This window comes from Scyliorhinus torazame, chromosome 5, assembly GCF_047496885.1.
Source record: "Scyliorhinus torazame isolate Kashiwa2021f chromosome 5, sScyTor2.1, whole genome shotgun sequence".
Taxonomy (NCBI): Eukaryota; Metazoa; Chordata; class Chondrichthyes; order Carcharhiniformes; family Scyliorhinidae; genus Scyliorhinus; species Scyliorhinus torazame.
Genome location: NC_092711.1, coordinates 273,503,226 through 273,530,708, shown reverse-complemented (window position 1 = coordinate 273,530,708; position 27,483 = coordinate 273,503,226). Strand labels below are relative to the sequence as shown.

At 44.3% G+C, this 27,483-nt stretch overlaps 1 protein-coding gene across 1 annotated transcript in view; it reads right to left on the bottom strand.

Annotated features, from left to right (window-relative positions):
• Window positions 1-27,483, bottom strand: part of las1l (LAS1 like ribosome biogenesis factor) — an 80,089-nt gene that overhangs the window by 19,459 nt on the left and 33,147 nt on the right. The window contains exons 8-11 of the mRNA XM_072505584.1: window positions 24,763-24,848; window positions 17,449-17,661; window positions 12,138-12,285; window positions 8,491-8,828 (exon numbers count right to left, since the gene is read on the bottom strand). Coding sequence (XP_072361685.1) covers window positions 8,491-8,828; window positions 12,138-12,285; window positions 17,449-17,661; window positions 24,763-24,848 — 785 coding nt within the window. The remainder of the gene's footprint in view (window positions 1-8,490; window positions 8,829-12,137; window positions 12,286-17,448; window positions 17,662-24,762; window positions 24,849-27,483) is intronic.

Genomic DNA, 27,483 nt, shown 5'->3' with positions numbered 1-27,483 from the left:
GCCTCTCTTGGACAGATGTTTATTTTGTATTCTTGAATGCACCAATTCTAACCTGACCTTATACACCACAGCCATTAGATGAGGTACCAGATGCTGCAAAATGACTATTCTTCAGTGAGTGCCAGCATGCTATTTGATTGGAGAGCATCACTGGCAAGCCTGATCTTATTCACACCAGACATCAAAAGATGTATAATTTCCAGCACATCACTCGATACCTATGGGACTCTCATCATTTCCGACCCTCCCTGCCATCCACTTTCCCTCCCATCCAGCTCGAAGTACAAACAGCAGCACCCCAATTGTTGTCCGATTTAGATCCACAACTCAAACAGGTCAGAAAATCAAGTTAGAGATATTTTAGTCCATATACCTCTGTCCTATACCAGGTACCATGCAAGTACCATTACCCATTATAACCAACAGGGAGCGTGAGCAGATTAACTATTTCCGCCACGGAAAGGAAATGCTAAAATATAATAATGAAAATTACTACAAAAGCTTTTCTACAGAGGAGAATCTGGTCTGCACAAAAAATCTCTCGTGGGGAAAAAAGGAAGAAGCACTGAAGATTAATATATACATTCAATACTGTTCTCCAACTTAACATACAGCCCAAAACACAGATGAGTGGCAAAGGGATGGCTCGCGATGAATGCACCTGCAAACAGGACATTGTCCTAACAGAAGATATTTCTTGGCTAATAAATCCCGGCAATACTGACCAATAAAAAGCTGGAAATCTCCTCCTAAAAAGCCCTAGAAATGCAGTTCAATTTGACATTATGGCTAGTCTCCACGAGTAGATCTAACATAATACTTCACCATATCCAACTATTTCCTAGATGATAACATCATTCAAGTCCATCTGGTCGTTATGGCAATCAGTGCTTTGAAATGGCAGGATCAAACGTACTTGCCTTTAAATGTGATTTGGTTGCATCTGTTTGATAACAATGTTCTTTCTGAATCCATACAATAACATGTAGTTTGGACTGAGGTTTTCTCTGCAGTATCACTGCCAGTGATGAATCAGACCTCCCAACCCCACTATTGCCCTCACCCAATTTCCATTGTCAGGGTTAATTACGTATGCAGGGTAACCTCCCAATGTGACTAGCTGGCTGCAAATGAAGCAAGCTTCTGCAACTAAGGGAGATACTATTGCAGGAAGGCATTCATTACAGCACACGGAAGAACTGGAATTAAAGGGAGCATCCTGGAGATACCATTGACTGAGTTCTTGTGCCCTGCAATGGAGACAGATGAGAGAAGACAGGCCAGGATAAGGTCCTCTCATGCAACTGGATTTGGCACTCTATACTTCTTCCAACCCGCTGCTGGTCTTGCAGAACATTAACTTTACTGTAATGAGAAAGCAAAATAGGGAAAAAGAAAAATTCTGTTCTTTAACATTCTGTCCCATCACCTTTGAAGGAGGTGGATAGATTTCAGTCTCTATTTATGGGCAGGAATTTCACAGTAAGCCTCTTTCACTCTGTTTGACCTGCTGTAGTTTGAACACCACACAAAAACAGGTAGCATCGACATAGAACTTAGAACATACAGTGCAGAAGGAGGCCATTCGGCCCATCGAGTCTGCACCCGACCCATTTAAGCCCTCACTTCCACCCTATCCCCGTAACCCAATAACCTGTCCTAACCTTTTTGGTCACTAAGGGCAATTTATCATGGCCAATCCACCTAACCTGCACTTCTTTGGACTGTGGGAGGAAACTGGAGCAACCGGAGGAAACCCCACGCAGACACGGGGAGAACATGCAGACTCCGAACAGACAGTGACCTAGCAGTGAATCGAACCTGGGACCCTGACGCTGTGAAGCCACGGTGCTAGCCACTTGTGCTACCGTGCTGCCCCGAGTGCATGCTGAAAGAAAGGTCAGCTCTAGCTTGCATAAAGATCAATGAAAGGAATAGGGATTTCCAGTTAGAAATAAAATTATAATCACAACCCATCTTTTTTTCTAACCTCCTGAACCCAACTATAGTTCAGTACAGATCCATCGATACTTGTGGCACTGCCAACCTTCAAAAGCAGTCAATTTTGCTAGGACACCTGACCGTAAAGAAAATCACAGCCAATTCAAGCATGTCTTCGCCTGACAGGATCTTGCTTCAGACAGTAGTCAGAAACAAGAGCCTTGCATGATTTTTCCACTAATCCAGAGGTGTTATGATCAGTTCCCTGTCTGAAATCAGCAAATTCAACTCTGATCAGGACCCAAACCCAAGGCCGTCTAATATTTATGAATCAATACTCCACTGACCAGCATTTTCACTCTGTCAGCATTGGGAATGCCAAATAACATTTTAAGTGATATAAAAGTAGATGTGTTTTTCCCTCCAATTACAAAGGTGGCAAAATTATTAGATTGCGATCGACCATGAGCATATTGACATCACTCGAGTTTAATTTCTTCTGGAAACGCTGTTCAACATTTACATAAAATTCCTTTGTGGCTTATGTTATTGTGGTCATTAATTTGTTTACTTAAATTGTTTAATTATTTTATGTAAAATGAGCCTGGGATGTCTCCACTTCAGAGGCCACAGATGTGAGAACTATAAAAATAGCACAACTGCTCTTGAGGTTGGTGCGGAGTTCGTTTCCGTCTGTATTTTCCACACTATATTCAACCAGGGAGTTTTTGATGCAGTCACAAGGCATCTAAATTCCATTCATACAATCATAGAGTCATACAGCACAGAAAAGGCCCTTCTGTCCACCACGTCGGCATTGGTCAAAAACAAACATATAACTAGTCTAATTCCATCTTCCAATACTTGACCCATAGACCTGTATGCCCTGGGATCACAAGTGCACATCTAAATACTTTTTAAATGTTATGAGGGTCTCTGCCCCCACCATCCTTTCAGGCAGTGAGTACCAGACTCCTACCACCCTCTGGGTGAAAAGGTTTTCCCTCACAACCCCTCTAAACCTCCTACCCCTTACCTTAAATCTATGCCCCAGGTCACTGATCCTACCACCAAGGGGAAATGTTTCTTCCTGTCTACTCTATCTTTGCCCCTCATAATTTTATACATCTCATTCATGTCTACCCTCCATCTTCTCTGCTCTGAGGAAAACAACACCAGTCTACCCAATCTCTCTTCATAGCCTAAACTCTCCAGCCCAGGCAACATTCTGGTAAATCTCCTCTGCACCATTTCCAGTGCTATCATATCCCTCCTGTAATTTAGATTCCAGAACAGCACACAATACTCCATTGGCATATTGGCAGCGCGGTAGCACAGAGGTTAACACTGTGGCTTCACAGCGCCAGGGTCGATTCCCCACTGGGTCACTGTCTGTGCGGAGTCTGCACGTTCTCCCAGTGTCTGCGTGGGTTTCCTCCGGATTCAGCTGTGTTGCTTGAGGGTTACAAGGTAGCAAGGAATGAGCTGAAAAAAGGGCTTAGGAGAGCCTTTTACTCTTATGTGAGAAATAAAAGAATGACCAGGGTGAGGGTAGGCCCGGTCAAGGACAGTAGTGGGAACTTATGCATGGAGTCAGAAGAAATAGTAGAGGCGTTGAATGAATACTTTTCTTCAGTGTTCACAAAGGGGAAGGGCCATGTTTTTGAGGATGAGAGTGTGATTCAGGCGGGTAGGCTGGAGGAAGTAGATGTTTTGGGGAAGGATGTATTAGCAATTTTGAAAAGCCTGAGGGTCGACAAGTCCCCTGGGCCAGATGGGATATACCCAAGGGTTCTTTGGGAGGCAAGGGGTGAGATTGCAGAGCCTTTGGCTTTGATCTTTGGGTCCTCGCTATCCACGGGGATAGTGCCAGAGGACTGGAGAGTGGCGAATGTTGTTCCTCTGTTCAAGAAAGGGAATAGGAATGACCCTGGTAATTATAGGCCAGTTAGTCTTACTTCGATGGTCGGGAAGATAATGGAAAAGGTCCTGAAGGATAGGATTTATGACCATTTGGAAAGATGCAGCTTAATCCGGGATAGTCAACACGGATTCGTGAAGGGTAGGTCTTGCCTCACAAATTTGATTGAATTCGTTGAGGAGGTAACTAAGTGTGTAGATGAAGGTAGAGCAGTTGATGTCGTATACATGGATTTTAGTAAGGCGTTTGAGAAGGTTCCCCATGGTCGGCTCATGAAGTAAGTAAGGAGGTGTGGGAGAGGGAAATTGCCAATTGGATAAGTAACTGGCTATCACATAGAAGACAGAGGGTGGTGGTGGATGGAAAATTTTCAGACTGGAGACCAGTTACCAGCGGTGCACCACAGGGATCAGTGCTGGGTCCTCTGCTATTTGTGATTTTTATCAATGACTTGGAGGAGGGGGCTGAAGGGTGGGTCAGTAAATTTGCTGATGACACCAAGATTGGGGGAGTAGTGGATGAGGTGGAGGGCTTTTGTAGTCTGCAAAGAGACATTGATAGGATGCAGAGCTGGGCCGAAAAATGGCAGATCGAGTTTAACCCTGATAAGTGCGAGGTGATTCATTTTGGTAGAAAAAATTTGAATGCGGATTACAGGGTCAATGGCAGGGTTCTGAGGAATGTGGAGGAACAGAGAGATCTTGGGGTTCACGTCCACAGATCTCTGAAGGTTGCCACTCAAGTGGATAGAGCCGTGAAGAAGGCTTATAGTGTGTTAACGTTTATTAACAGGGGGCTTGAGTTTAAGAGCCGCGGGTTATGCTGCAACAATACATGACCCTGGTGAGACCACATTTGGAGTATTGTGTGCAGTTCTGGTCACCTCATTATAGGAAGGATGTGGAAGCATTGGAAAGGATGCAAAGGAGATTTACCAGGATGCTGCCTGGTTTGCAGGATAGGTCTTATGAGGAAAGATTGAGGGAGCTAGGGCTTTTCTCTTTGGAGCGGACGAGGATGAGAGGTGACTTAATAGAGGTTTATAGGATAATGAGGGGGATAGATAGAGTGGACGTTCAGAGACTATTTCCTCGGGTGGATGTAGCTGTTACAAGGGGGCATAACTATAAGATTCAGGGTGGGAGATATAGGAGGGATGTCCGAGATAGGTTCTTTACTCAGAGAGTGGTTAGGGTGTGGAATGGACTGCCTGCTGTGATAGTGGAGTCAGACACTTTAGGAACTTTGAAGCGGTTATTGGATAGGCACATGGAGCACACCAGAATGACAGGGAGTGGGATAGCTTGATCTTGGTTTCGGACAATGCTCGGCACAACATCGAGGGCCGAAGGGCCTGTTCTGTGCTGTACTGTTCTATGTATTCCCTGGCCTTGTTTGCCCTGCCCAAGTGCATCACCTCACGCCTGATGAGAATTGAATTCCATTTGCCACTGAACAGCCCATCAATATCCTCCTGTAATCTAAGAGTATCCTCCTCATTATTTACCATCCCACCAATTTTCATATCATCCACGAACCTACTGATCAACCCTCCGACATTCATGGCAAACCCTTCTACATTTATGGCTAAATCATTTATATAAACTAAAAACAGCAAGGGCCCCAACACTGATCTCTGCGGAACCCCAGAGGACACAGGCTTTCAGTCAGAAAAACACCACTCAGCCAATTCTGGATCCAATTTGCCAAATTTTCTTGGATTCCATGGGCTCTTACCTATGCTATCAGTCTCCCTTATCAAAAGCTTTGCAGAAGTCCAAGTAGACTGCGTGAAATGCATTTCTCTCATCTACACACCTGGTCACCTCTTTGCAAAATTCAATCAAGTTGGTCAGACATGGCCTCCCCTTAACAAAACCATGTTGATCGTGCTTGAATAATCCCTGCTTCGCCAAATGCAGATTAATTCCATCTCTCAGAATCGCTTCCAATAGTTTCCCCACCACTGAGGTTAGACAGACTGGCCTGTAGTTTCCTGGTTTATCCCTTCTTCCCTTCTCGAATAATCTAACCACATTGGCTATCCTCCAGTCCTCCGACACCTCTCCTGTGGCCAGAGGGGAATTGAAAATTATCAGCGCCCCTGATAGTTCCTCCCTTGTCTCACTCAAAAGGGAGGTTACATTTAATCTCGCCCTGGAGATTTGTCTACTTTTAAGCATGACAGACCACTCAGAACCACCTTTCTATCCATGTTAATTTATTTAATTTTATTACCGTCCTTCTCCCCGATTTCACTAGTGAACACCAATACGAAGTATTCATTTAGAATCCTACCTAAATCCTCCAGCTCCACATACAAATTACCACTCTAGTCCTTAATGGGTCCTACTCTTCCTCTAGTTATCCTTTTACCCTTAATACACTTGTAAAACAACTTTGGGTTTTCCTTTTATTTTATCTACCAGTATACTTTCATGTCCCCTTTTTGCCCTCCTAATTTCCTTATTAAGTTCTCTCTTACACATTCTGTACACCTTTAGGGCTTTTGCTGTTTTGAGCCCTCAACATCTGCCATAAGTCTCCCTTTTTCATCTTATCCAATGCTGTATGTCCCTCGATATCCAGGGTTCACTGGATTTGTTGGTCCCATCTTTTTTTTTTTGATTGGAACCTGTTGGCCCTGTACTCTCCCAATTTTCTTCTTGAATGCATCCCACTGTTTTGTCACAGATTTACCTAAAGGTGTCTGCTCCCAATATCCCACACTCTGGCCAAATCATATCTGATCTGATTAAAATCAGTCTTCCCCCAGTATAGAACTTTGATTTCCAGCCCATCCTTATCCTTTTCCATAACAATCTTGAATCTAACGGAGTTATGTTCACTGAAATGCTCCCTCTCTTGTAGGACCTTCTACGTACTGGCTTAAAACGTTCTCTTGGGTACATTTTAAGAATTCAACTCCCTCTAAACGTTCACACTATGACTATGCCAGTTAATGTTGGGGAAGTTGAAATCCCCCACTACCACTACCCTATTTACTTTTACACTTCTCTAAAATTTGCCAACATATCTGCTCTTCTATTTCTCTCAGACTGTTAGGGGGCCTATGGAACACTCCCAGCAATATGATTGCTCATTTTTCGTTTTTAAGTTCTATCCACATGGCTTCATTTGAAGAGCCTTCAAAGATGTCATCCCTACTTACTGCTGTAATTGATTCCCTGATCTCCCCATCTCTTTTACCTCTTACCTTCTTTGGTGTCTCACCTGAAGATCCTAGTCAGTCATAGGTGTTTACAGCATGGAAACAGGCCCTTCTACCCAGTTTGTCCATGCCCCCCCCCCCAGTTTCTATCACTAAGTTGGCCCCACTTGCCCGCATTTGGCCCATATTCCTCTATTCCCACCCTGCCCATGTAACTATCAAACTGCTTTTTAAAGAACAAAATTGTACCCGCCTCTACCACTGCCTCTGGCAGCCCATTCCAGATGCTCACCACCCTGTGTGTGAAGAAATTTCCACCCTGGTCTCTTTCGTATCTCTCCCCTCTCACCTTAAACCTATGCCCTCTAGTTGTAGATTTCTCTATCTTTGGGAAAAGATGTTCACTATCTACCTTATCTATGCTCTTCATTATTTTTATAGGCCTCTAGAAGATCATCCCTACGCCTCCTACGCTCCAGGGAAAAAAGTCCCTGCCTCTCCTTATAACGCAGACCATCAAGTCCTGGTAGCATCCTCGTAAATCTCTTCTCCACTCTTTCTAGTTTCTTACAACACCAGGTTAAAGTCCAACGGGTTTGTTTCGAATCACCAGCTTTCGGAGCACAGCTCCTTCCTCAGGTGAATGAAGCGGTCTTTGTCTTTGTGAAACAATCCAGGATGCTGGTTCTGTTGTCCTGTTTCTCACAAACAATGAGCACAAGATGCGGAGATTGTACATAGCTGTCAGGATGACGATTAATCATGGGTTGCTTGCAATTCTATTGGGTGAAGTTTGAACATTGCTTGCGATTCTATTGGATAAGTTTAAACATAGCAGCTTCAGGGATTGGATCGCGTCCAACTGGGAAGGGCTGTTGATTTTTGAAAGTTGTATATGTACTGAGTTTATGTCTTTGTTCTGTAGAAGGATCTTGGCAGATATCCAGATCCGTAGAAAGATCTTGGTAGCTATCCAAGTCTCATCTCTCATGTACATGAATGCAAGCTTGTAGAAAATAAAACCGTCTTTCAGGTTGTGGCTGTGTCTGCTGCTCTTTGTACTGAGTTGAGCCACAGGAGAAAAACCCACGTGGAAGCCGACTCAATACACAGGCCTTGAAACCGCTCCTACACTGCGACTCCACCTTGCAAGGAGCTATAAACCTGTACTCCTAGATGTCTTTGTTCTGTAACTCGCCCCAACTCCCTACCATTAATTGAGTAGGTCCTGCCCTGATTTGATCTACCAAGATGCATCACCTCATAGCCTGGAATATTGAGCTGCCACTCCTGCCCCACTCTCAACCATGTCTCAGTGATAGCAATATCATCACACACCCATGTTTTAATTTGTACCCTCAACTCATCTGTCTTGTTCGTCAGACTCCATGCATTCACACAAGTATAATATCTACAAAAATATAACCATTTGAAATATCAACATCAACTAGCATACCTGTGCATATTTGCCAATCTGATCCTTCCAGAGCGTGAATCTTCTCAGTTAACATCTCAAGATCGACTGCTTGTACCGATTCCTCTCCAGAGGTGGGGCCAATCACTGATTCAGTGTCCTCTCTGAACTCAGCATGCACCATACCAGTTAACTGGTTTGGAGACTCAATTCCACTCTTCATCGGGAGGTTTTCCACAGTGTACACTGGTAGCTGGCCGTGACCAACTGGAAAGTCAGAAACACTGAAAGATCCTGGCTCTTGATTGTATATAGAACACAGCTGGAGCAGTTTCTGTTGTGTCGTAATGGGTAGTGGGTAGACCATATCAGCTAAAATCCTGAAATTGTACAGTACAAGTCAGGTTTTATCTCGGTTACTTCTGTATCAGGGTTCGAAAACTATGTACAAAGTTACAAGCCTACACAATGAAAACTGCAACTAGTACACCTTTGCTGATCTGCTATAAAAAGGGTTTCAGGCATTAACAAAGAATCTGTAAATTGCTAACAAAAAAATAATATAAACTCATGATTAAGAACAGAAGCATAAAAATCTAACAATTAAAAGATTTATTTTTCCATGGAAAGGACTATTACGATACAAAACGTCACAAAGCCAAAATTGGTTTTCAATTAGGCTCCGAGTTGCTAGATTCAGAATGGCTTTGAAGTGGAATACCACATTAATAGGTTTTACGACTAATGTCACTGAGAAATTTTACAGCACAGAAGGACCATTGAACACATTGTGCTGACTGGTTCCTGTAAAATAAATTACATTTGGTCCTATTCTACTGCCATATTTTTTTAAACGTTTTTTTTTCCCAAAGATTCACCTGGCCTCTACCTCGTTTTTTTAAGGTGAAAATTTAGATTCTCTGGATGTGACACGCCGATTGCTACAGTGTCATTTTGAGTAGAGTGTTCTTATAAGCCTTTCTCCTACGTAATATTTTTTACTGCCGTCTGTTGCGGGTTCTGAGCATGTGCGAGCTTTTTCAGTCTGTAAGAGGTGACCTGTGAGCAAGGCCTGTTTTACCAGAGCCCCTATTTTCATAGATATTACTGTTACTGCTGTTCTACCTTATCTGTGTTGTCAAGTTACCACACTGATCAAGGAATGTTTGTCAGGATATATTTCATGAAGGCCCTCAATTTTGAGCATCTCTATCGGATCCTCTCTTAATCTCCTTTGTTCTAATGATAAGAGCCACAGATTCTCCCATTTTTCCACCCCACAAGAGGCTGTCATCCGTTAAAATCATGAGTGGTACTCCTCTGCGCCACTTCCAATGGCCTCGATATTTCGCCGAAAGCAAGGCACCCTGAACTGGACACACTATTCTAACTTATGCCTAACTTATGTGTCCAACTTCAACTTTATTTCATTCTTTTTACATTCTATAACGCATTCAATTTAGATCTTACATTTAAAATGAACAGCTTCACCAACTTCTCCTTCCATTTTAAAGATGTGGATATAACATTTCCTTCTCACCCAACCCCGCCCACAAAAGCCTCTGCTCTTCCGTTTCCTTTTTAAATTCTTTCCAAAATACATCATTCCAGATTAAATTTCATCTGGCATCTATCTGCTCAACCTGGTAACCTATACCCTTGTAACTTTGCTTAGTCTTCCTCATAGCTATCCGGACTCTGGATCATTCATACAAAAATCAATATATTTATACGAAAACACACACAGAATAGCAATGGTCAAGTGAATCTGCGATACATTGATTTCATTTGTCCAGATATAAACACCCATTGAGCAGGACAATTTTCAGTGCTAGAAACAATTTCTATTGGTGCTCCTTTTAAAACCGTGTATCTTCATTTTTCAAAAATCTGTCAACATAGAACAGACAGTGCAGAAGGAGGCCATTCGGCCCATCAAGTCTGCACTGACCCACTTAAGCCCTCACTTCCACCCTATCCCCGGAACCCAATAACCCCTCCTGGGTACTTCAGCAACTTTTTAAAATTCAGCACCTTCTGCATTTCTTTTATCAATGTAGTCCTTTTTCTTTGAAGCATTTTTTAAAAATTGTATTTTCATTTTTCAAATATATTTAATTATATCAGAATTTCTATTCCGAGTTCTATTTCATTGTATTATAGCTTCCAGAAACCTACCCAGTGATGTTGCACTGAATAGGGTGCGATTCAGCGATCATGTTGCACCCGGCGCTGAGCCTGGTGAATCCAGGAGAGCCCCAAATCGGGCTCCGCACCAGAGCGATTGCGGGTCACCCCACCTCGCTCCATCCGGCACAATCTTCATCTCGCCCTCGCTGGGTGGGAACCAGATCTGCATATTCAAATGAGTAAACACCCAGACGCCAGATAAACCCAGCGCCTGGGACTCAATGACCGCATCTGTGAGACCTTGCCAGGGCGCCGTTGAGAACTGGTTCACATAAATATGAACCAAACATAACCGCATGTCTCACAGGGCGACAGAGACCCCCCCCCCCCGGGTGGTCGGGGACAGGGCAAGGTGCCCGGGCTTCTTGGCAGTCAAACTAGCACCTTGGCACTGGGGGGGGTGGGGAGGGGGGGGGAGGGTGTTCCCAGGGGCCTCAACAAGTTCGTGAGGAGGGGGGGGTGGGAGGTGAAGGCGAGGAAAGATCAGGGCTGCAGCTCAAAATGGCACCCTGATCTGCGAACAGGACATCTCTCTCAAGTATGGCCTCAGTGGGGAGAAACTCCCAGAGGCCAAGTAAACAGCAAATTGCCGTTGAATAGCAGGGTGATTCTCACGCTGCAGCTGCCAAGAAATACCCCCGCCAAACACGCCAAAAATTAGACTTCAAACCTAGTCCGCTGAACGGCCGCCCGTAGTTTATAATTTTCTACATTTTTGAACACAGGTATTCGATTGGTAATCCGTCAGTCCCTCTATCGTGATCTTCGTAAGCAAAAATACATTTGAATGTTTGCCAACTCCTCTCGACCTCCCTGTTTTAAAAAGCTCCAATTGGGGAAGAGTATCTTTCCCACTTGAGAGAGCGATCAATCTTTTCAGTACAATTTCCTCATCAGCTGTCGTTCTACCCAACTGGTTGGGCAGTTTAGAAGGGCCGGTTTAGGACACTGGGCTAAATAGCTGGCTTTTAAGGCAGACCAAGGCAGGCCAGCAGCGTGGGTTCAATTCCAGTACCAGCCTCCCCAAACAGGTGCCGGAATGTGGCAACTAGGGGCTTTTCACAGTAACTTCATTTGAAGCCTACTTGTGACAATAAACAATTTTCATTTCATTTCATTCCAACTGATCCAGTTCCTTCTCTTGCACTCTTTTATGCCCACCAGAGTATTTTGTGCAAGGTACCCATTATAAATTTCAGCCAAGCATTCACAAGACTTTTTTTTTCCATCTATAACTTTTCTTTTCCTATCCTTAACTTAGTAGGAATTTATAAAGTATTTTATAATCTCCTTCAACCTACTTTCCAGTCCGTCACCATACCCCTTTAAAAGCAGCTGGTGTCCTTTCTACATTCATGGCAATTTTCTTTATTTTATTTGTCCTGGATTTGTCAATGTCTTATTTTAGTTTAAATTTGTCTACCAATCCAAGGAACTCATTGATGCATCACCATTACTTCGGATAGAGAGAAAAGGAACCAAATGCAACTTATACTGACTGTTGAAGAAGATGAGGTGTAGCCTGGCACGGTGCTGAAAGGCAGGCTTCTAGGAGATCCTCCCAGTCCAGGGGACATTGAAATAAAAACAATTGCCACATGCTCCTTTTTATTTTCTGGCTTCGGGATAAACCTTTCAATCTTTTTCCTGCACAGAAAAATCACAGCACAATATAAAACAATGATAGTCAAATCCTTAAACTGTTTTTAAAAGAAAATTATAAATGGAGAAGGTGGAAAGTTACTTTCTATGACTGAGTGACTTGGAGGGAAAGACTTGGTGGTGGTGTTCCCATGTATCTGCTGCCCTGGTCCGTCTAGATTGTAGAAATTGTGGGATTGGAAGATGCTGCCAATGGAGCCTTGGTGAGTGTCTGCAATGCATCCTGTAAATGGTACACACTACTGCCACTATGCGTCAGTTGTGGAGAGAGTGAATATTTGTGGGCAGTGTGCCAATCAAGCAGGCTGCTTTGACTTGGATGGTGTCAAGTTTTATGAGTATTGTTGGAGTTGCACTCATCCAAGAGGGTGGAGAGTATTCCACCACGCTCCTGACTTGAGGCTTGTAGATGGTGGACAGGCTTTAGGGAGCCTGGAGGATAGTTACATAGAACATAGAAAATACAGCACAGAACAGGTCCTTCGGCCCACGATGTTGTGCCGAACTTTGGTCCCAGATTAAGAACAAATTAATCTACACCCCATCATTCTACCGTAATCCATGTATCTATCCAATAGCCGTTTGAAGGTCCCGAATGTTTCTGACTCAACTACTTCCACAGGCAGTGCATTCCATGCCCCCACTACTCTCTGGGTAAAGAACCTACCTCTGGCATCTCCCCTATATCTTCCACCATTCACCTTCAATTTATGTCCCCTTGTAACGGTTTGTTCTACCCGGGGAAAAAGTCTCTGACTGTCTACTCTATCTATTCGCCTGATCATCTTATAAACCTCTATCAAGTCTCCCCTCATCCTTCTCCGTTCTGATGAGAAAAGGCCTAGCACCCTCAACCTTTCCTCGTAAGACCATTCCAGGAAACATCCTGGTAAATCTTCTTTGCACCTTTCCCAAAGCTTCCACATCCTTCCGAAAATGAGGCGACCAGAACTGCACACACTACTCCAAATGTGGCCTTACCAAGGTTTTGTACAGCAGCATCATCACCTCACGGCTCTTAAATTCAATCCCTCTGCTAATGAATGCTAGCACTCCATAGGCCTTCTTCCCAGCTCTACCCACTTGAGTGGCAACTTTCAAAGATCTATGAACATAGACCCCAAGATATTTCTGCTCCTCCACATTGCCAAGAACCCTACCGTTAACCCTGTATTCCGCATTCATATTTGTCCTTCCAAAATGGACAACCTCACATTTTTCAGGGTTAAACTCCATCCCAGCTCTGCATCCTATCTATGTCTCTTTGTAGCCGACAACAGCCCTCCTCACTATCCACAACTCCATCAATCTTCGTCTCGTCTGCAAATTTACTGACCCACCCTTCAACTCCCTCATCCAAGTCATTAATGAAAATCACAAACAGCAGAGGACCCAGAACGGTACGCCACTGGTAACTGGGCTCCAGGTTGAATATTTGCCATCCACCACCACTCTCTGACTTCTATCGGTTAGCCAGTTCGTTATCCAACTGGCCATATTTCCCACTATCCCATGCCTCCTTACTTTATGCATAAGCCTACCATGGGGAACATTATCAAATGCCTTACTAAAATCCATGTACACTACATCCCCTGCTTTACCTTCATCCACGTGCTTGGTCACCTCCTCAAAGAATTCAATAAGACTTGTGAGGCAAGACCTACCCCTCACAAATCCGTGCTGACTGTCCCTAATCAAGCAGTGTCTTTCCAGATGCTCAGAAATCCTATCCCTCAGTACCCTTTCCATTACTTTTCCTACCACCGAAGTAAGACTAACTGGCCTGTAATTCCCAGGGTTATCCCTATTCCCTTTTTTGAACAGCGCACGACATTCGCCACTCTCCAATCCCCTGGTACTACCCCAGTTGACAGTGAGGACGAAAAGATCATTGCCAACGGCTCTGCAATTTCATCTCTTGCTTCCCATAGAATCCTTGGATATATCCTGTCAGGCCCGGGGACTTGTCTATCCTCACGTTTTTCAAAATACTCAACAGAATTCCTAAAAAAAAAATTGGGAGCGTGGCTGAGCGGTCTAAGGCGCTGGATTTAGGGTGGAAGTGAGGGATTAAGTGGGTCGGTGTCGACTCGATGGGCTGAATGGCCTCCCTGCACTGTATGTTCTATGTAATCTTTGACCTACTCTGGTTGACAGTATTTATATGGGTCGTCCAGTTCAGTTTCTGGTCAATGATAACACCCAGGAAGTTGACAGTGGTGAGGGGGAACTCAGCAATGGTAATGCCATTGAATCAAATGGCAATGGTTAGATTCCCTCGATTGGAGATGGCCATTGCCCGACGTTGTACCGGAAAGAAGTGAAATTCGGAATGCTGCAGCCAGCGCGACTGTGGGTCACATACAAGGGCCAACGCTATTACTTCGAAACGCCTGAAGAGGCGTGGACCTTTGTACAAGCCGAAACGTTGGACTCTAACTGAGGGTTTGTGAGGGAGGGGGGATGTTTTGGGGTTTGATGTGTGATGGTTGTTGTATATCGGGGATCAATCACGCGCAGGAAATGTTACATGGGCTGGGGGAGAGAGACAAGGCCGCGACAGGAGCTGCGCCAGAAGGTGCAGAGCGGGCTTTGGAAAGCGCGGGGTGTTTTCCCGCGCGCAGGAAGAAAGGCGGGAAGGGGAACGAAGGAATGCATATGGATTGGGAGATTCCCACGCGGGGAGGTCAATGGGACGGCGGGGGAAGTCGGGGTCAGCAGGCGTCAGCTGACTTACGGGAGTGACATGGGGGTGCAAAAAAGCTAGACAGAGGTCTAGCGGAGGGGAGGGGGGGGAAGAAAAAGGGTTGCTGCTGCACTAGCCGAAAGGGAATGGGACACAGAAGAGGTAGTCGGGACGGGGGTCTCCCCTCTGTGGTACTGGAGGGTGAGGGAGGCGTGGACACGGGACTGGCCCAGAAAGGAGATGGCTAGTCGGCCGGGGGGGGGGGGGGGGGTTTGTGAGAGCCCCTCCAATCCGGCTGATAACGTGGAATGTGAGGGGCCTGAATGGGCCGGTGAAGAGGGCTCGCGTGTTCGCGCACTTAAAGGGACTGAAGGCGGACGTGGCCATGCTCCAAGAGACACACCTGAAGGTGGCGGACCAGGTCAGGCTAAGAAAGGGATGGGTAGGACAGGTATTCCACTCGGGACTGGACGCGAAGAATAGAGGGGTGGCAATATTGGTGGGAATGCGGGTGTCATTTGAGGCCAAGACTATTGTAGCGGACAATGGAGGGCGCTATGTAATGGTGAGCGGTAGGCTGCAAGAGACGTGGGTGGTGTTGGTAAACAGGTACACCCCGAACTGGGATGATGCAGGATTCATGAAGCGCATGTTGGGGCGCATTCCGGACCTGGAGATAGGAGGCCTGATAATGGGAGGGGACTTCAATACAGTGTTGGATCCAGCACTGGACCGCTCCAAATCAAGGACTGGAAAGAGGCCGGCGGCAGCCAAGGTACTTAGGAGGTTTATGGATCAGATGGGGGAGTGGACCCATGGCGGTTTGGAAGGCCGCAGGCCAGGGAATTTTCTTTCTTGTCCCATGTACACAAAGCCTACTCCCGGATAGATTTCTTTGTTCTGGGTAGGGCGCTCATCCCGAGGGTGGAGGGGACGGAGTATTCGGCTATAGCCGTTTCGGACCATGCCCCGCACTGGGTGGAACTGGAGCTGGGAGAGGAGAGGGACCAACGCCCGTTGTGGCGGCTGGATGTGGGACTGCTGGCGGACGAGGTGGTGTGTGGGAAGGTGAGGGGGTGTATCGAAAGGTACTTGGAGGCCAACGACAATGGGGAGGTGCGGGTGGGGGTGGTATGGGAGGCGTTGAAGGCAGTGATCAGGGGAGAGCTAATTTCCATTAGGGCTCATAGGGAGAAGACAGAGGGTATGGAAAGGGAGAGGTTAGTGGGGGAGATTTTGAGAGCGGACAGGAGATACGCAGAGGCCCCAGAGGAAAGATTACTTGGGGAAAGGCGACGGCTCCAGACGGCGTTTGACCTGTTGACCACAGGGAAGGTGGAGGCACAGTGGAGGAAAGCGCAGGGGGCGGCCTACGAGTATGGGGAAAAGGCTAGTCGGATGCTGGCAAACCAGCTCCGTAAGAGGATGGCAGCGAGGGAAATAGGGGGAGTCAAAGATGGAAGGGGAGCCACGGTTCGGAGTGCGACATAGAACATAGAAAATACAGCACAGAACAGGCCCTTCGGCCCACGATGTTGTGCCGAACCTTTGTCCTAGATTAATCATAGATTATCATTGAATTTACAGTGCAGAAGGAGGCCATTCGGCCCTTTGAGTCTGCACCGGCTCTTGGAAAGAGCACCCTACCCAAACTCAACACCTCCACCCAACACCAAGGGCAATTTGGACATTAAGGGCAATTTATCATTGGCCAATTCACCTAACCCGCACATCTTTGGACTGTGGGAGGAAACCGGAGCACCCGGAGGAAACCCACGCAGACACGGGGAGGACGTGCAGACTCCGCACAGCCAATGACCCAAGCCGGAATAGAACCTGGGACCATGGAGCTGTGAAGCAATTGAAAATAGTTGTTTTCAATTGGTCCAACATACCCCATTTTCTATTGGCCAGAGTATGCTGTCCTTTCATTGGTTTAAAATGAAAGTTTAACGGTGATATTATTGGTGTGTTAACAAGCAAATTAAGAAATTGAATGGTTACTGTAAACCAATGGCTGAAAATGTTAAGTATCATTATTTCGCTGAATTTGGCAGAACATCGCAGTGAATCCCACTGTGTTGTCCTTGTGCACAAGTCAATAAAGTTTGATTAAAGAGTTCTCGTGCCTACTTGTTAATTTTGACACATCATAAATCCAACTGAGGCAACTCCACACACTCTCAAGGGAGATTTCCACAGGCACAGCAAAAAACTCCAATACCTCACCTAAATAGCTATTAATCATGAGTGAGCCCATTGAGTATCCAAGCTATTTGCTCATGAAGGACATCGCACACAAATTCGGTTCCTATTTTGTGCGTTGTAAGTATTTTCCAGCTAGAGTCGCTGAATCGCAACTTTGGCCCATTTTCCCTTCTCTAACCAAGTGTGTGTGGAGTGTGGTGCAGAACAGAAAGGGAAGAAATAAAATACAGGTTCAAGATAGTTAAGTAAAATACCTGCTTTTGCATTGGCTGCTAGTATCTCTGTGATCCAGCCCGTAACATACTGTATCCTCAAGCCCGAGGTGTCACAGCAATGCTCCAACTCGGTGAACAGCTTTTCTAGCAACACTGGTGTGAAATATTGAGAGTGGAGGCACTTTAAAAGAGGCTGCCAGAAGCGACAGAACGTTCGAGGAATTCCTGGATTTGACAAATCTACAAACTCTCCTTCAACAAAAAAGAAATTAAAGTTTGGAGCAATGCTGACTCAAAGTCAAAGATGCAATATACAGATAATAGATACGAAGAATGAAGTACATCTTCACCTGTTCTTCCTTCCAACACTAATTTGCATAAATTTAGGATATTTGTTTTAAAACCGTATCATACAATATTCTTGCAAATCACAAAGGACATTAAATAAATGATTTATAGAAATAATACGTGCATTTGGGCATTACTCACTTCAAGACTTGGACAATTTGAGTGGCAAAAGGTTCACAAGTCTAAATAATTTTACACTGAAGTCACTTCATAACCAAACCACCGCACAAACAAAAAAAAAAGCAAAAATAAATTTTGACCAACACTATGCTGTTGCATTGGCAACTGTGAAAGCTGACTTTGTGCCCTGCTCGGCCTGCCACCCTACAGTACCAAACTAAATGACTATTCTTCATAATCTAGGTAGTAGGTTAATTGGGGAGTGAATCAAGTTGAACTCCACCCACCTTCAATGGACATCTACACATATATCTTAAAGTAAAAATTAAACAGAAAACCTGGTTTCCTTTCTTCTCCTAAACTCAAGACAGTGCTAGTTACCACCCCAGGTCAGATCAGCACAGACTGGGATCACATACCAACATGGGTTAGAGCTACATAGTGGAGTACCTCTATCCACTGAATCATTGAGAGCCAACCACTAACTTATTATAGAGTCATAATGATGCAGGAGGTTGTTCAGTCCATCAAGTCAGTGTCAGCTCTTTATATAGCAATCCAATCATTTCCATTCACTGCTCTCTCCCATAGATCTGTTTCTTGTCCTCAAGTGCCCTCTAATTTCCTTTTGAAATCATTAATTACATCCAATTTCATCACCAACATAGGCAACGATTTCCAGGTCACTGTCAATAATTATGAAAAAAGGTTCATTCCACACATCCCCCTTACATTTCTTGCTCAAAAGCTTAAATCTGCATCCCCTAGTCAGAAGAACATAACAACTAGGAGCAGGGCTAGGCCATCTGGCCCCTCGAGCCTGCTCCACCATTCAATGAGATCATGTCTGATCTTTTGTGGACTCAGCTCCACTTTCCGGCCCGAACACCATAACCCTCAATTCTTCAAAAAATTATCTATCTTTATCTTAAAGACATTTAATGAAGGAGCCTCTACTGCTTCACTGGGCAAGGAATTCCATAGATTCACAACCCTTTGGGTGAAGAAGTTCCTCCTAAACTCAGTCCTAAATCTACTTCCCCTTATTTTGAGGCTATGCACCCTAGTTCTGCTTTCACCCGCCAGTGGAAACAACCTGCCCGCATCTATCCTATCTGTTCCCTTCATAATTTTATATGTTTCTATAAGATCCCCCCCTCATCCTTCTGAATTCCAACAAGTACAGTCCCAGTCTACTCAACCTCTCCTCGTAATCCAACCCCTTCAGCTCTGGGATTAACCTAGTGAATCTCCTCTGCACACCCTCCAGTGCCAGTACGTCCTTTCTCAAGTAAGGAGACCAAAACTGACCACACAATACTCCAGGTGTGGCCTCACTAACACCTTATACAATTGCAGCATAACCTCCCTAGTCTTAAACTCCATCCCTCTAGCAATGAAGGACAAAATTCCATTTGCCTTCTTAATCACCTGTTGCACCTGTAAACCAACTTTTTGCGACTCATGCACTAGCACACCCAGGTCTCTCTGCACAGCAGCATGTTTTAATATTTTATCATTTAAATAATAATCCCTTTTTCTGTTATTCCTATCAAAATGGATAACCTCACATTTGTCAACATTGTATTCCATCTGCCAGACCCTAGCCCATTCACTTAGCCTATCCAAATCCCTCTGCAGACTTCCAGTGTCCTCTGCACTTTTTGCGTTACCACTCATCTTAGAATCGTCTGCAAACTTGGACACATTGTCCTTGGTCCCCAACTCCAAATCATCTATGTAAATTGTGAACAATTGTGGGCCCAACACTGATCCCTGAGGGACACCACTGGCTACTGATTGCCAACCAGAGAAACACCCATTAATCCCCACTCTTTGCTTTCAATTAATTAACCAATCCTCTATCCATGCTACTACTTTCCCCTTGATGCCTTGCATCTTTATCTTATGCAGCAACCTTTTGTGTGGCACCTTGTCAAAGGCTTTCTGGAAATCCAGATATACCACATCCATTGGCTCCCGGTATCTACCGCACTGGTAATGTCCTCAAAAAATTCCACTAAATTAGTTAGGCACGACCTGCCCTTTATGAATCCATGCTGCGTCTGCCCAATGGGACAATTTCCATCCAGATGCCTCGCTATTTCTTCCTTGATGTTAGATTCCAGCATCTTCCCTACTACCGAAGTTAAGCTCACTGGCCTATAATTACAAACTTTCTGCCTACCTCCTTTTTTAAATAGTGGTGTCACGTTTGCTAATTACCAATCCGCCGGGACCACCCCAGAGTCTAGTGAATTTTGGTAATTTATCACTAGTGCATTTGCAATTTCCCTAGCCATCTCTTTTAGCACTCTGGGATGCATGCCATCAGGGCCGGGAGACTTGTCTGCCTTAAGCCCCATTAGCTTGCCCATCACTACCTCCTTAGTGATAACAATCCTCTCAAGGTCCTCACCTGTCATAGCCTCATTTCCATCAGTCACTGGCATGTTATTAGTATCTTCCACTGTGAAGACCGACCCGAAAAACCTTTTCAGTTCCTCAGCCATTTCCTCATCCTCTAAAGGACCAATATTTAACTTAGCCACTTTTTTTTGTTTTATATATTTGTGGAAACTTTTACTATCTGTTTTTATATTCTGAGCAAGTTTACTCTCATAATCTATCTTACTATTCTTTATAGCTTTTTTAGTAGCTTTCTGTTGCCCCCTAAAGATTTCCCAGTCCTCTAGTCTCCCACTGATCTTTGCTACTTTGTATGCTTTTTCCTTCAATTTGATACTCTCCCTTATTTCCTTAGATATCCACGGTCGATTTTCCCTCATTCTACCGTCCTTCCTTTTTGTTGGTATAAACCTTTGCTGAGCACTGTGAAAAATCGCTTGGAAGGTTCTCCACTGTTCCTCAACTGTTTCACTATAAAGTCTTTGCTCCCAGTCTACCTTAGCTAGTTCTTCTCTCATCCCATTGTAATCTCCTTTGTTTAAGCACAAAACACTAGTGCTTGATTTTACCTTCTCACCCTCCATCTGTATTTTAAATTCCACCACATTGTGATCGCTCCTTCAGAGAGGATCCCTAACTATGAGATCCTGAATCAATCCTGTCTCATTATACAGGACCAGATCTCGGACCGCTTGTTCCCTCGTAGGTTCCATTACATACTGCTCTAGGAAACTATCGCGGATACATTCTATAAACTCCTCCTCAAGGCTGCCTTGACCGACCTGGTTAAACCAATCAACATGTGGATTAAAATCCCCCATGATAACTGCTGTACCATTTCTACATGCATCTGTTATTTCTTTGTTTATTGCCTGCCCCACCATAATGTTACTATTTGATGGCCTATAGATTCTCCTATCAGTGACTTTTTCGCCTTACTATTCCTGATATCCACCCAAATGGATTCAACCTAATCCTCCATAGCACCGATGTCATCCCTTACTATTGCCCGGATGTCATCCTTAAATAACAGAGCTACACCACCTCCCTTAACAACCACTCTGTCCTTCCCTTTAATTTGATATCCTTGGATATTTAACTCCCAATCGTGACCATCCTTTAACCATGTTTCAGTAATGGCCACTAAATCATAGTCATTCACGATGATTTGCGCCATCAACTCATTTACCGTATTCCGAATACTACGAGCATTCAGGTAAAGTACATTTATGTTTTTTTTTAACCTGTTCTGAATCTTAACACCTTGATCAGTAACCTCTCCTAAGTTATATTTCCTCTTAACTTTTCTCTTAATTTTCCTTGTCGTTGAACCCATATCTTCATGTAACAACCTGCTGCGTCGCTTACCATTAATGTTTTTACTTCCCGTTTTATTCCTTTTAGTATTCCTGGCCCTATTCACTGAGCTCCCCTCAGTCACTGTACCTTGTACTGTCGCCCTTTTTGATTTTTGACTATGGCTTACACTTCCCCCCCTTACTGCCTTTTGTTTCTGTCCCTGTTTTACTACCTTCCAACCTCCTGCATCGGTTCCCATCCCCCTGCCACATTAGTTTAAACTCACCCCAACAGCTCTAGCAAACACCCCCCCCCCCCCCTAGGACATCGGTACCAGTCCTGCCCAGGTGCAGACCGTCCGGTTTGTACTGGTCCCACCTCCCCCAGAACCGGTTCCAATGCCCCAGGAATTTGAATCCCTCCCTCTTGCACCATCCCTCGAGCCACGCATTCATCCTATCTATCCTGACATTCCTACTCTGACTAGCTCGTGGCACTGGTAGCAATCCTGAGATTACTACCTTTGAGGTCCTACTTTTTAGTTTAACTCCTAACTCCCTGAATTCAGCTTGTAGGACCTCGTCCCGTTTTTTACCTATATCGTTGGTGCCTATGTGCACCACGACAGCTGGCTGATCACCCCCCCCCCCCCCACCCCCACCCAAAGAATGTCCTGCAGCCGCTCCGAGACATCCTTGACACTCGCACCAGGGAGGCAACATACCATCCTGGAGTTTTGATTGCGTCCGCAGAACCGCCTGTCTATTCCCCTTACGGTTGAGTCCCCTATCACTATAGCCCTGCCATTCTTCTTCCTGTCCAGCTGCGCAGCAGAGCCAGCCACGGTGCCATGAACCTGGCTGCTGCTGCCTTCCCCTGGTGAGCAATCTCCCTCAACAGTATCCAAAGCGGTATATCTGTTTTGCAGGGAGATGACCACAGAGGACACCTGCACTGCCTTCCTACTCTTGCTCTGTCTTTTGGTCACCCATTTTCTATCTCCCTCAGTACCTTTCACCTGCGGTGTGACCAACTCGCTAAACGTGCTATCCATGACGTCCTCAGCATCGTGGATACTCCAAAGTGAGTCCATCCGCAGCTCCAGAGCCGTCAAGCGGTCTAACAGGAGCTGCAACTGGACACACCTCATGCACGTGAAGGAGCCAGGGACAGTGGACATGTCCCTGAGCTCCCACATCGCACACGAGGAGCATGGCACGGGTCTGAGATCTCCTGCCATGTCTTAAACCTTTGGTTAGCTTCAATAACTACAATTTCCAAAACAAAAAGAAGAAAAAATAAATAAATATACCAATGAAAAGAAAAAGAAAACAGAAAAACTACTTACCAGGAATAAAAAGCACTTCCTCCCCACCCAGCTTCAAATTCCCACCTAGATTCAAATTCCCAAACTCACTCTTGCTGTCTCACTCTGGCTGTCTTCTCTCTGGCTCACTGTCCTTGTACCATCAGTTAATTGGAACAGCTTTTTAAATTATAATCTTGTACACCTCTATCAAATCTCCCCTCAATCTCCTTTATTCCAAGAACTCCAACCTCGTAGCTAAAACCCCATATCCCTGGAACCACGCTGCTAAATTTTCTCGAGACCAATTCAAGAGTCCTCATGTTCCTCCTAAAGGGTGATGACCAGAATTGGATGCAATACTCCAGGTTGTAGCCTAGCCAGAACATTATAAAGGTTCAGCATAATCGCCCCACTTTTGTACTATATGTTTCCATTTTTGAAGCCCAAGTTCTCATGTTAACTACTTTCTTTGATATGTCCTGTCACCTTAAAGGAACTCCTCTGTCCCTGCACATAAGTTTTTTAAATTTAGAGTACCCAATTCATTTTTTCCAATTCATGGGGCAATGTAGCGGGGCCAATCTGCACATCTTTGGGTTGTGGGGGTGAAACCACGCAGACACGGGGAGAATGTGCAAACTCCACACAGGCAGTGATCCAGGGCCGGGATTCGAACCCAGGTCCTCAGTGCCATAGTCCCAGTGCTAACCACTGCACCATGTGTCACCTCATTTTCTCTATCTCCCATGTCATCTAAGGAGTCCTGCCTTTGGTTCCCCTACCTTTCACCCCTGTTAGAATGCATCTAACCTCGACCCAAAACACCACCCCCTGAACAATCACCCATTATTTTGTTACCATTTTCCCTGCCAGTCTTCGGTTCCATTTTTATCCTGGGTAGATTTGGGGCAGCACAGTAGCATTGTGGATAGCACAATTGCTTCACAACTCCAGGGTCCCAGGTTCGATTCCGGCTTGGGTCACTGTCTGTGCGGAGTCTGCACATTCTCCCATGTGTGCGTGGGTTTCCTCCGGGTGCTCCGGTTTCCTCCCACAGTCCAAAGATGTGCAGGTTAGGTGGATTGGCCATGATAAATTGCCCTTAGTGTCCAAAATTTGCCTTAGTGTTGGATGGGGTTACTGGGTTATGGGGATAGGGTGGAGGTGTTGACCTTGGGTAGGGTGCTCTTTCCAAGAGCCGGTGCAGACTCGATGGGCCGAATGGTAATCTATGCTAAGATCCCCCTCATCTCACTGAAGTCAGCCTCTTTCAATTTTGACGTTGTAGTTTAGATTTTCTTTTCTCTTCTTCATTACTAATCTATGGCAACCTAATGAAACAATCCTCATGCTTAACCAAAGCGTTTCCCAACAGGCACTCGACGTACCTCATTCCCCAACACCAGATCCGGCAATATCTCCTGCCTAACTAGAACAAGAATATACTGTTGAGGTCCTAAACACATTTCATAAATTCTTCCCCATCCTTTCTCTATATATTCCGATCGATATTTGGGTAATTACTCCTATATCAGCACTCCATGTTCTTGCACATCTTGGGGACATCCCTGCAGATTTTCTCCCGTCTAGCTTCCTCTATTTGGAGCTGTATAGAATACCACCAGTGACACGGTCATACTTTCCTTACTCTACCCAAATGGAGTCTGACCGTGAGTAGCAAGTACCCAATTTTTAAGATACAGTTCCGTTGTTGCCACTACATAATATGCCCAAATTGCTTTAAAACACTTCAAACTCACCAATTATCAATCATTTTCTGGCACAATGAACATTGCATTTCATTTTAACACAATTCTCTGCCCAGATTTCTATTTCAGTAGGATATGCGACTGAATCTGTTGCGTTACCTGGGCACTCAATATTTAAAAATTTCAGCTGCTCCTCTGTGGGAATAAGGAACCCATCATCCAACAGTGCATCCACCATCAACTCTCTGTAAATTTTCAACAGAACCATGTTACAATTTTAATTTCAATTCAGTCAAATTCCTATTCAGACCTAAAGGGTAATCTCCCACATGAAGGTGATCTTTTTAAACAGCTTAATATATTGCTCATATGATCAAGGCAAATTATTTCTTCAGTAAAAAATACAGCTACCTGAAATCAATTATAAAATTACATTCTGAAGTGTCATAAGACCCAAGACATTAATTATTCTTCACTTTCCGTACATGCAATCTGAATTGACTGTTTCAATTTTAATTCACAATTAGAACACCTGCGGTATTTTTGCTTCATTCGGACACACAAGCAAAACAAACCAATAAAGATATTTCGAGTAGGACGGAGTTCAGTGTCCGTCACAAACAGTTTAATTCACAATGGTGAACAAATTCTCTCCTGTTGTGCAAAGAGTCTACTATTTGGAGGAATAAGGTTGCAGCATTAAGTTAGCAAACTATATAATCTCAAGGAAAATATATTCCAATAAATGTAACCTATTTGATCTCATCTGAAACACCGTATCAAACTGTCTCTCTGTTAGAATTGACCTTGTTCCATGGTTTGTATCCTGGAAGGAGAGAGAAAACATATTTCTCCATACAATCTACATATATAACATTTCTCAATTATATACATGAAATCTTGCAAGGACAAATAGTTAAAATATACTGAATCACTTTAAAATAAATTAGGTAGCTAAATGCACCAGTGATTCTCTGCTCCTTTTAGAAAGATTAATGTAATGAGATCAATCTATTTGTGGCTATTGTGGTTGAGAGTGGATGTTGATTATCACACCAAAAGGACTTGCACTTCTTCAAATACTGGGCGATTTTTAACATCCACCCAAACCACTTGAACAAAAAAAAAAACCCAGGTTTTATATCACACCTGAATTATGTAAACTTTATAACAGCTGTGGAGAAGGATGAAATGTACTGCATTGAATGGAAAGCTTCCATTTTTGTGTTGAAATGTTCAAGTGTCAGTCATGCGTTGGTAGCACTCGTGAGCTCAGCGAAAAAAGGCCACTGATTCAAGTCCCAATCCAGGACTTGAGCACAGAAAATCAAGTCTGTGCAGTACTGAGGGAGTGCTGCACTGCCAGAGGTGTCTTTTGGATGAGATGTTAAACAGAGACCCTGCCTGCCATCTCAGGTGGATGTAAAAATAAGAGCAGCAGGGGAGTTATTCCTAGTGCCCTGGTCAATATTTATCCCTCAAATCAATATTACAGGGAGGTCTCTTGATGCAGTGGGTAGTATCCCTGTTTCAGAGCCAGAGGTTCCAGGTTTGAGTCCCACTCCAGGGCTTGATGGACACGGTGTTCATAACCTGGCTGAGCAGGTTGATTATCAACCTGCAAATCCTTCCAATATGCTTGCTGCAGGCAGCAGAGGTCAGCCATGCTCCATGGGCATCACGGTAGCAAAGTGGTTAGCACTGTTGCTTCACAGCTCCAGGGTCCCAGGTTCGATACCCGGCTTGGGTCACTATCTATGCGGAGTCTGCATGGGTTTCCTCCGGGTGCTCCGGATTCCTCCCACAAGTCTCGAAAGACGTGCTGTTAGGTAATTTGGACATTCTGAATTCTCTCTCCGTGTACCCGAACAGGTGCCGGAATGTGGCAACTAGGGGCTTTGCACAGTAAGTTCATTGCAGTGTTAACGTAAGCCTACTTGTGACAACAAAGATTATCAATATGTGGAGTGGGCTGCTCCAGCAATCACCCCAGATGACAGATTAGCAACCTGTTCAAAGAAAAACTAACTCGGGAAACGCAATCATGTACTTTGTCTGCTTCATGTATCTCCCAGCACACAGGAAGAGAAGAATAAGCCATCACAAAAACAGAAATTGGTCATTATCATTGTGCACAAACTGGCTGCTGCATTTCCTATACAATAATAGTGACATTTTAAAATGCATCATTAGCTAAAAAACACTTTTGAGACATCTACTGATTATGAAAGGCACTATAGAAATGCAAGTCTTTTGTCCTTTTCTTAGGGATTTATTTAGAGCAAATGATTCCAATTTTCCAACTTCAGTTAGAATGACATAATTATTTCCCTTACTGCATTAGCAGACACCTGACAAGCCACATCTATTTTGGTAAATCTATGTATTTTTCTGTAGCATGTGGTTTGCTACCAAACTGGGATTTCCCAAGAGTTGTTTTGCGAAAATCTCGTGTGTAAAATAGCTCACGGAGTTAAAGGATATCCGTATCTGTAGAGGCAGGATGTCAATTTTACAATTTAAAAAATATATACATATATCAGAATGAGATGGGGCAGGGTTACATAGACTCCCTCACCTACATCACCAATGAAATTCAAGATTTAGGTTATCGAAAGGTTCAGTGGTTTCAACTAAGCAACAGAAAAGGAAGTTCTTTACCACCGTGATACACATGTCAAAACCAGAGGTTAGCTCAACAGTAGTTTTTTGTTTTTCCATTCAATCATATTCTTCTGAAATACAAACTGAATGTACTGAAGGGGAAATGCCAGAAGTAAGCACTTGCAGGTGCACATTAATATAATGACAACAATCTTAGCAAATGATGGGCATATGAAACTTTCCTAATGTGTAAACCTAAAACTACAGAGAAAAGTC